The sequence below is a fragment of the Dinoponera quadriceps genome, unplaced genomic scaffold (assembly GCF_001313825.1).
Source record: "Dinoponera quadriceps isolate SergipeBrazil2010 unplaced genomic scaffold, ASM131382v1 scaffold426, whole genome shotgun sequence".
NCBI classification, from domain to species: domain Eukaryota; kingdom Metazoa; phylum Arthropoda; class Insecta; order Hymenoptera; family Formicidae; genus Dinoponera; species Dinoponera quadriceps.
Genome location: NW_014554535.1, coordinates 842,522 through 851,989, shown reverse-complemented (window position 1 = coordinate 851,989; position 9,468 = coordinate 842,522). Strand labels below are relative to the sequence as shown.

The following is a 9,468-nucleotide window of genomic DNA, read 5'->3' as shown; positions in this document are numbered from 1 at the left end:
TATATATATATATGTATGTATGTATATAGTGCATACATTGTTTATGTCGTGTATGCACTACGTGTAAACCGCTGTATATGATATACATATATCTGTATATATACATATGTGTATGCATATGCATATATATGTGTACGTGACTTTTATTTGCATCACCACAAATCGGTCCATCGAAAAGACTTTCGTTGTTTCGCGTCGCATATTGCATACATCGTTAGAACAGGGAACCATCGGCATTCTTTTTTAATGCAAACGCCTCTCGTTGGCGAGGACAAAGAGTAATAATAATAATAATAATAATCGTACCGTCACTTCCCCGCGTCGGAGAACGAAGGAAAACACGGTCGATCGTTCCGTATCGGCAGTAGGGCATCATCGATCGTCCGACGATCGAAAGTAGTGCGAGACGAGGCTGGAGAAAGTGTGAGAGAGCTGAGCAGCGAAATCTCCGCTGCGTTGTCCTTTTGACGGTTATTTTACCACCGACGGCCGACTAGACAGACGTTCCTTTCCTGTTGTTTTCGATTTCCACCGGGGACCGCGAGAAATCAAAGAGGGCGCGCTTATTTGACGAGAGAACTGTCCTAATGTGTATATCTACGTTCATCCGTTCATATGACACGCGTATTAAACTATAAGTATACCGGCGAGTGCTAAGAGAGAGAGAGAGAGAGAGAGAGAAAGGGAGAGAGAGAGAGAGAACGAACGAACGAACGAACGAACGAACGAAAGTATATTGGAATGAAGAATTAGAGCAAAAAGGGAGAGTGCGAGCATTTATTTCGCGAATGAATTGTAATTACTATATATATATATATATATATGCACATATATATTATATATATATATACATAATTATATATACATATATATATGTATACATATAAACACATTTTGTAATTATACATAGAGTCCTTCAGGAAGAATTTGTACAAACGCTGGGGGGCAAGGTCCCAGCAAGTCTGTGATTTTAGCTTGGTTAATTCAGTATTTTTTTAAATAAAACGAGACAAAATCAAGATAAACGATAAAAAGAGGAGTCGGTGAGAGAGAAGGAAAGAGAAATACAAAGACAGAAAGACAAGAGGGCTCGCGAGAGAAGGGAGGAGAAAGTTCATGAAAGAGAGAGCGTATATGTCAGGTTGAAAGAGAATGTGTGTGTGTGTACATGTATGGTACGTGTGTGTGGGTGAGAAAAAGGTGCCGAGGCGGGGGAAGGCGGGAGGGTTAGATCTCGAAATTAAAATCTCGCGCGATGAATTTGCGCCGTTCCGCTAAGAATTTCTCCGTGTGATTTTGACGACTCGGGGAGAGCCACGCGCCATCCTACGCCTAGAATCGTTCCCGAGAGCAACGCGTCGTCTCGAGGATGATTCTTAGCCGACGCGACTTTTCGAGTAATTTTTTGCACGCCCACCGAGACGCTTGGTCCTTCCCTTCTTGCGGAACGCTGCAATTATCGGGAGATTATAATTACTCGGATCGTAATTGTGTCACCACCATCACCACCGCTGACGCGACGACGCATTCTCGCGCGAATGAAAGGAGCGTGACGTATCTCTCGCCTTTCGACGGCACCAGCGCGTTTCGCACCAACAAAGAAGAAGGCAGAGTGGAGAGAAAGAAGCGCTTCTCCGTCTCGTCGTCGCTAACCGTCAGCCAGCGACAGCCGTGAGATGATTAACCGTATTTTCGTCTTCCCGTTTCTATTATACCCATAGTGATACCAACGCGGAGGAAGAAGAAGCCGAAGGGGACGAACAATCGGTTAAGTCACACACGTACAGTTTGGGTCGTCGTCGCTGGGAAAGCGACTTGTATTCCGTTTTTCCAGCGACGAGACCGCGAGAATCGCACGCATTGTGTGCGATCCGGCTCTTTCGGGGACGCGCTTACGCCGCCTTTTTCTTCGTGCCTGCGTGCCATCGGTTACGAAATTATTCTCGGTGCGTCAGCTTTAATTTTACGCAGTCGTCGTGAATCACACGTTCCTCGTGTTTCTCGATAATCCAAAGTCCGTGCACGAGGTAGCAACACCGTCGCGTCACGCTCCGAACCTTGAGTCACCGCGTCGTCGCATCAATGACCCTTTCTCCCTTCATATGCACCCTCCGTAAAAGTTTTCTCCACCCTCGGCCGCGCGTGAGAGAGAGAGAGAGAAGGAATCGCAATGGCGTAAGAAACGGAGCTCGAGAGCCGGCTCTTCGCCGAGTGCTTTCCCTTTCTTCGGAAAAATCGTCTTTCCCTGGGTATATACCGACGAACGAAAGGGAGGAAGAGGTAGCGTATGTGTATATGTGTATGTGTGTGTGTACGAGTGGATGTGCGTGCGCGACCGCAAGTATAAGCACGTTGAAAGACGGCAGATCGCCGGTGAAGCGAAGTTGCCCGATGCGGCGGCAGTTGGTACCTAAGTGAGCGACGAAACGATCGGAAAACTCAAGAATAACAGCGTGAGAGGGAAGGAGAGGAGAGCGAGTGTGTGTATGTATGTGTGTGTGTGTGTGCACGCGTGAGAGAGAAGGATTAGGAGAGAGCGTGCGAAGGAAATACCCGACAGGAATGCTTAACTCGGGCGAGACGGGTCGCGGGTCCCGTGGTAATACATTTGTGATGACGAATTACTTATACGAATGCCGATTAGCGAGGTAGTGATTCTGTTTAGCATATCCGGGTTGCGATACACACAGGGAGGGAGGGCGAGAGACGATATTTAAGAGCGACCCAAGGTCTCAGCGAGCTCTGAATTCGGCGGCCCTGTTCGGGGGTGGCCAGTAATAGTGCACCGTTTCTGGAGAACGAAGGGAGTTGCAAGGGGGGGGGGGGCAAAGGGAGGAAAAGCAGCAAAGGGAAAAATCGGGAAGATCCACTCGTTCCTGCGCGTTGACTGCGAGCGAGACGCCACTCGATAAATTCTGTATAAAAATTCGCTTTACAAAAAAGTCTACACATACGCGTGTCCACGAGTACACATGTACACACTCGACTCGGAACACTATCACATACATGTTTACACATGTCGGATACACGAGACGTACAAACACATACGTACACACACACACACACACATAGACACACGAACCACACAACAGTTACACATACTCGAATCTGTAGACTCTCGTAGGTTACTATTAATTATAATGAATTATATCTTATATATATACATATATATATATTAATGTATAATTATATTTAGTTCTTAGGTTATGATGGCTATCATTTCCCGCTTGTACATATGCCGTGAGCTCGAAAAAATTAAATCTTTAACAAAGAATATCTATAATTTTTTCGACTGTTTTTGTACAGAGATAAAATAAAAACAAAAGGCCTCGTGCTTATGAAATTTCATGAATATAAAAAAAAAACACGTGTGTCGATTACTTCGCACATATCCCGATCACCCTGATCGAGCGAGCGCGCGAGAGCATACCTTTATATTTTGTCGTTCTTCGTTATTTACGATATAATGTTGCGAATATTTGCACAAATTCACGCATAGCCGCGCAAACAGCAATAAACATTACAAATGGTCCAGCGTTTGAAGCTGGACTGCACGTTTTAACGTTTCAAATTCACCCGGACGATTCGTCCGCACGTCAGGCTGCGCGCGCTCTACCGAAGCGGAACAGCTAATAAGTTTTAATACAATGCGAATAATAATCGGTAATGAGGTAACACGGTGCGTCAACGATTGCGAAGTTCCTCCTCACGGTGTCCGCGCGACAAGGCCGTCGACGATTTCGCGCGAATATTTCATTAGCGCCGATGCGTCATGCTTGTGTTTGCTGAATAAATACCGAAAAGAGATGACAAAATTTTACCCGGCTTCGACGGGTTTGTTCAACGCGCCGGCCAGGCGGTTATCGATTATTTATCCGTTAATTCCGGCGGAGCGAGCTGACGATTCGCGCGTCTCTCGCTGATTGTGCGCGCGCGCGGAAACGCTCGAGTGCACGCGCCGCGTTGTTTTTTCTTCCCTCCGTTTTTCTTTCTTTCTTCTGCACGTACGTATCTATCACCGGAACGCGAACGTATGCGAGAAATCGAGAGATCCTGCTCGGTCGCGCGAACACGTTCTGCCCCCCTCTCAGGCTTCCTGGCGTAATTATTCTCGGAAACCGCCCGCGATCGAGATAATTCGAGAATACACGTGTCTTAAGCGCGCACGGATCAATATTGTGCCACGTTATTCCTCGCAAACGTGCAATTTCGTCGTCGAGATAATGTTACCGAATGTGTTTCCGAGAACGAGTCGATAAGGATTCGCGAAATCGCCGCTTGTCATTCAGTATGAAAGAATAGCTGTGACGCAACAACAGTCCGCAAGATATATAGAATAACGATCTCTCTCTCTCTCTCGTGATGTGCTCTCTCAGATAATTCCCAGATATAATTCCTGCGAGTTCGCCGGCGAAGAATAAGACGATACGTGAGCGCGAAATTGCACGATCGCGCGTTCACCCGAGATATTGACTCGCTCCTGTGTATATTAAGTTGTACAGTATACTAGTGAGCCAACAAGGAGTGGGGGTGTTCGAAGAAAATGATGTATATACCTGGGTGTATCCTTATCATAGTATAAGTACATTTGTAGTACAAGTATATATTCGTCTATCCTTTTCTCCGGCAGGTCGCGGATTTCTATAGTTTAGTTTTCAGAGATTCTCTTGTATGCTACATAGAAAAGCATAGTCTTAAATCAGTGATATTTCCATGTGTAAGCAAGAATATTATAATATTCTTAGAAGATATTTAGTATTGAATTGAGTCCGAGTGACGTTCGCATCGATACGAATTCAATCGGATCAATAATCTAAAAGTCTTCCGAGAAGATTATAATATTCTTGCTTACATACGAGAACATCTATCATCGATTTAAGACTAATTTTGTTTTTTTCGTGCGTAGAGCTCAATGTTCTCGTAGTACCGTTGTTCTCGTACTTCCCCGATGTTTCCCCGGCGAATTAAGGGTTAATTGCGGTGCCGGTCGTGTTGCGCCAACAACAACATCGTCCATCGCGCGCGTTCCGAAAGACTCCGCTTGGCTCGCCTTGGCTCGCGAGTAAGATGAGAATTAGCCGCGAGGTTAATTGACGCTACTTGCCGCGACGATGGCTAATCGTCGGTGGTTGATACAATCGAGCCCAGTGGACTGGTTTCTTTGACGAATGCGAGAGTTTATATCGGGGTCTGTGTCGACGATACGGCGACTGCCGAGAGAAAAGGATGCTCGGCCGGCGGCGAGCGAATTCGACACGCGATTTTTGCGCAGTGCGATTTTTGCGCGCGAGTTCTTTCGTGAAATCGCCTGAGAAGGTTCAGGATGAATCACGGGGGATAGTAAAATGGCACGACGGTGACGCTTTGTACACGTCAACTGTCAACTTTATCACCGATGTGCGACTACACTGTGATGTAATAGCGGGGAACAATTTCGCCGTGACGATTTGCACACCGATTCTACACGAGAGTCGCCGCCGCCGCCGCGTTACCTGCCTCGTGAAGCCGTTTTCGTAGGAAAGAAAAAAAAATTCATGTTGAGAACATAGTTATTTTCAGTCGTAATTGTATTCTCTTCTTATTTAACTTAAGGACAAAGAGGTTGTTAATACATTGACTGTCGCGAATTGACTTCACTGATTGTACAAAAGTTTCGCTGATAATTGAGCTGTTAGAGATACAGTATGTAAATGTAACTTGATACGTATATCCTTTTTTACTTCGTTTTATTGACGAACATTCTGGTAGATACAATTAATTGTGGTTTATACGCAGAGAAAAAAGTGCTAGCACCAAGTAAACGCGATTACCTGTTTTTCAGCATCTCTAAATCAAATAATATTTTTATCAATTTAAGTACATTTTAATAGCTTGTAATGAATACTTATTTAAACGCAATAATATCGTAATTTATAAATGAATTACTGAATGTAAGTAAAATGATTCTAAATTTAAGAGTATTTACTAGAATTGCGTTATACTTCTTTTCCATTGAGGAAATCTGGTCGTTTTAAATTTAGATTTTTTATCCAGTAAATATAATAATAATATTTTCTAAAAATGTAAATTCTGATATTCTCAATACTTTGAATTCAATACTTGTCGGGATTTTTTTAACATAAAAGTAAATTTCTACTTATACGAAAAAAATATGTTGTATATAGTCAATTATATTTTTCTAGTTCTAATAAATATTTGCCAAGAAGTGTTTAAATAATTTATTTGAATCAAGCAAATATTACTCGAACGCACTCTCTCTTAGCACTTTTCTTCAGTATATGTAACTTAATAAGACGCGGTAGTATCATACCGAGACCAGTCACCGGCGACCATCATGGCATTCAACATATCATCAATAAAAAGCCGCAGGAGGCAAAGGTTGTTAAACGACAAAAAAAGTATACAAGGTTATTATCATCGAACCATAGCAGCATTCACTGGAAAAATGGTTTTTCCCGACCAATTTTTTCATCATATGTTATCATTATATGTGTCAGAAATGCCAAATCCCTCTTTTTCAGTATAAATCTCGCTCACGGTGTGGAAAGAGCTTTTGGATTAGGTCGCGGTCAGGCCAGATAGGCCGGGGTCCCTCTGCAAAGGGCACGAGTCGCGAACGTCGTCGTCGTCGTGTTCTCCGCGTTCGCGCAGAGACTTGGTTCAACAACCTGATCGGGCATGCTTAAGGTTTCCCGGGGTCTCTCTCGACGATGTGGGACAGATAGGAGGCGGTCTCGAGCGCGACCGGCGAAGAAGTCGAGGCGTGCGAAATGACGGCGAATTATTGTACCCGAGAAAGAGGAGAGCCCGGGGTAGGGAAACGCCGTCGTCGTCGTTGCTGCCGCCGCCCTCACCGTCACCACAGCCAGCCGCCGCAGCCACCGATGATGGTTGTCATGGAGGTCAACGTCGGTTGTTGCCCCGGCCCCTTGACGTCGCTTGGTCCTCGGTTAGTGGTCCTCTTGTAGGTTAGAATTGCCGATTCCATTCGGCATGAGCTCTCTCCCTCCTCGAACGCACCCCTGTCTCTCTCCCTTTCTCTCACCCCTTTCCTCGTTCTCTGTCTTTTTCTCTCTTTTTCCTCGTCATTGAATCATTTTCCACGCTGAAGAAGGAGATAATGACTAATGTGGGGGTTTGATTGTACCGAGAGAGAGAGAGAGAGATTCGCCGGTATAGTTTACTCACATCCTTACCACTCCCTTTTCCCTCTTTTCCTGCCTCTTCGTTCCTAGAGAGGAGCATCGTCCCTCTCTCTTTCTGTCTCTCTTTTCTCCCTCTTCTTTAACATCCTCTCTCGCTCCCTTCCCTCCCATCCTCTCTTTCTTCGAACTCCTCTCACTTCTCTTCCTCCTCCTCTTCTTGCGATTCTCCTCTCTCTCTCTCTCTCTCACCGTCTCTCACAGTCCCGGTCTCTCCCGTCCTGGACACATCCTCCTCCGTCAATCTCTTCCGCGCGACCTCTTCTTCCCCCGAGCTCGTTCCTCGTCGTGAGACTGTGTATCACACTTTGATGCCGGCCAACTACACGCGCCATTCGGCCACGTTGCGTAATGCCACGAAGAGTGATTGCCGCTAGTCGACCGGCACGACCGGCGAGCCGGGCCGAGCTCTCGATTCACGACGCGGTGAACGTCGCGATCTTTCGAGTGTTCAGCGAGAGAGGACGACTATAGGACGGGAGAGAATAGAGTCGCTGCTCGGTCTTGGGCGACACAACCTACCACGCGTCGACCGTGCGCGAACGATCATCTCGCGGCTCTTACTGAGACACCGCCGGATAGGTAATCGCGGGCTTACTTTGTCCCTTATTATTGCCCCACTAATACCCGCAGTCATTGTTGCTCGAGAAGCCTGTCGAGTTTCAACATGCGATTCAAAGTGGTGTTGTCTCACTACACTAATAGAAATTATAGCTATTCTCGATTATAATATTATATCCTTTTTTTTTTTTTTGGTTTTAACCGTAAAAATAATACGCATATAGAATTGTTATCGCTGACACTAAAGTAACATTTATTAGAAAAATGGTCTTCTTGACTATAATTCATTTGCTAGAGTTTACAGTTGTGATATATCTTAATTACAAATACCAAATATTTTTTTTGTAATGTACCCAGAGAAAAATATGTTTGCACCGCGAGAAAGAAGCGATTGCTTAGTTCATTTCTCTTCTTTCACGAATAACGGTTATCTTGAACTTGGAAAAAATCTTTTTTCTTTTATAATAGTGCTAAAATATATTTATCATAAATATTAGAAAAGCTCAATACCGCTTATTCAAAAACAGAATTTATTCTTTTTTCAAGAATATTATAAACTGTATTTTTTAAGTAACTTTAAGTCAACGAAAAGTTGACTTTACCTTAAAACTTCGCCTGAAAACTACTTTACCAGACATTTCGTACTTTATTTCGACACGCTTACTCAGATATAAACACCGAATATTCCCTAAAATATCTATTTTTTCTCGACCTCACCGTAATACTCTTTTATGTATACACAAAACGACGTGAAAACTTAACAGGACGCGACAAGATTCCGAACAATACAAGGAATCCTCGGGGTACCCAGTTATCCGAACATCCGGGCGATTTGAGAAATATCCGGGTGATGCCTGAAAGACTCGAACACGCCGGGTTACCCAGAACCGACAGCACTAATGCTAAGTGAACGGTGCGAACGGCGGCGGTCGATACCAAAGGGCCAGAGGCTCTTTTTTCTCCGCGTCTTCCGTCATTAGCGAGGACCTCGATTCTCGCTGTTTTTCGTCGATGCCAAAGGCGAGTCTTAATTGCACTTATCGATCGCCGCGTCCAGGGGGAACAAGGTCCCCTTTTCTTGCCGTTCATCTTCTCCTCCTCCGACACTCCGGCTCCCCTTTCGCTCGCTCGATCACTCGCTCCGCCTCTTATCATCGAACAACGGCGAGCCTCCGTCACTTTTTTCTCGCTCTCCGTTGTACACATTTCGCCTTGGGATGCGGTGTATTGTCCCACATCGAGTGCGCTCCGCTCGTCGGACGCGACGTCGTTTTTGCCGGGCAACGCCGAGGAGCGCGCGCGCTCGTCCGCGAGAATCCCTCCGTGGAATAATCGAGCGCGTCTGGATTCACGCCGAAACGCTTGCAAAACCCGGACGGAGAGCCCGAACGTTTATTTACGTATGCGCCGAACGGCCGATCCGCCGTCTTGGTGCGAACGTGTAAATATTATTTAAGAACTTCCCTCCCCCCTGCTGAAGATCCCGTTATGAAACGGCGCGGAATTGGCAAGTTTTAATTGCCTCGCGCCCGTATTCGCGGCTTAATCGAGCGGAACGCCGCTTTATGAGAAGTCCTCGAGAAGTTCGGGCGCGCTCTCGCGAACATGAAATTCGCCGCGTTTCCAATTACGGACGGCCAGGGGGGGAGGGTGCATCGTGCGTGCAGCGTGAACCTCGTTCCACCCCCCCCCCCCCCCCCCCCCC

The 9,468-nt window shown here is 45.7% G+C and overlaps 1 protein-coding gene across 3 annotated transcripts in view; it reads left to right on the top strand.

The window, feature by feature from the left end:
* The window catches only part of LOC106751941 (inositol-pentakisphosphate 2-kinase), a 132,580-nt gene that overhangs the window by 76,340 nt on the left and 46,772 nt on the right, over window positions 1-9,468 (top strand). Inside the window, exon 1 of one of the 3 annotated variants that reach the window (XM_014633244.1) lies at window positions 6,522-6,949. The exons of the other annotated variants lie outside the window; for them this stretch is intronic. Within the exon in view, the coding sequence (XP_014488730.1) occupies window positions 6,771-6,949 (179 nt within the window). The 5' untranslated portion in view covers window positions 6,522-6,770. Of the gene's footprint in view, window positions 1-6,521; window positions 6,950-9,468 lie in introns of those variants that run through there. 3 annotated transcript variants of the gene reach the window in all.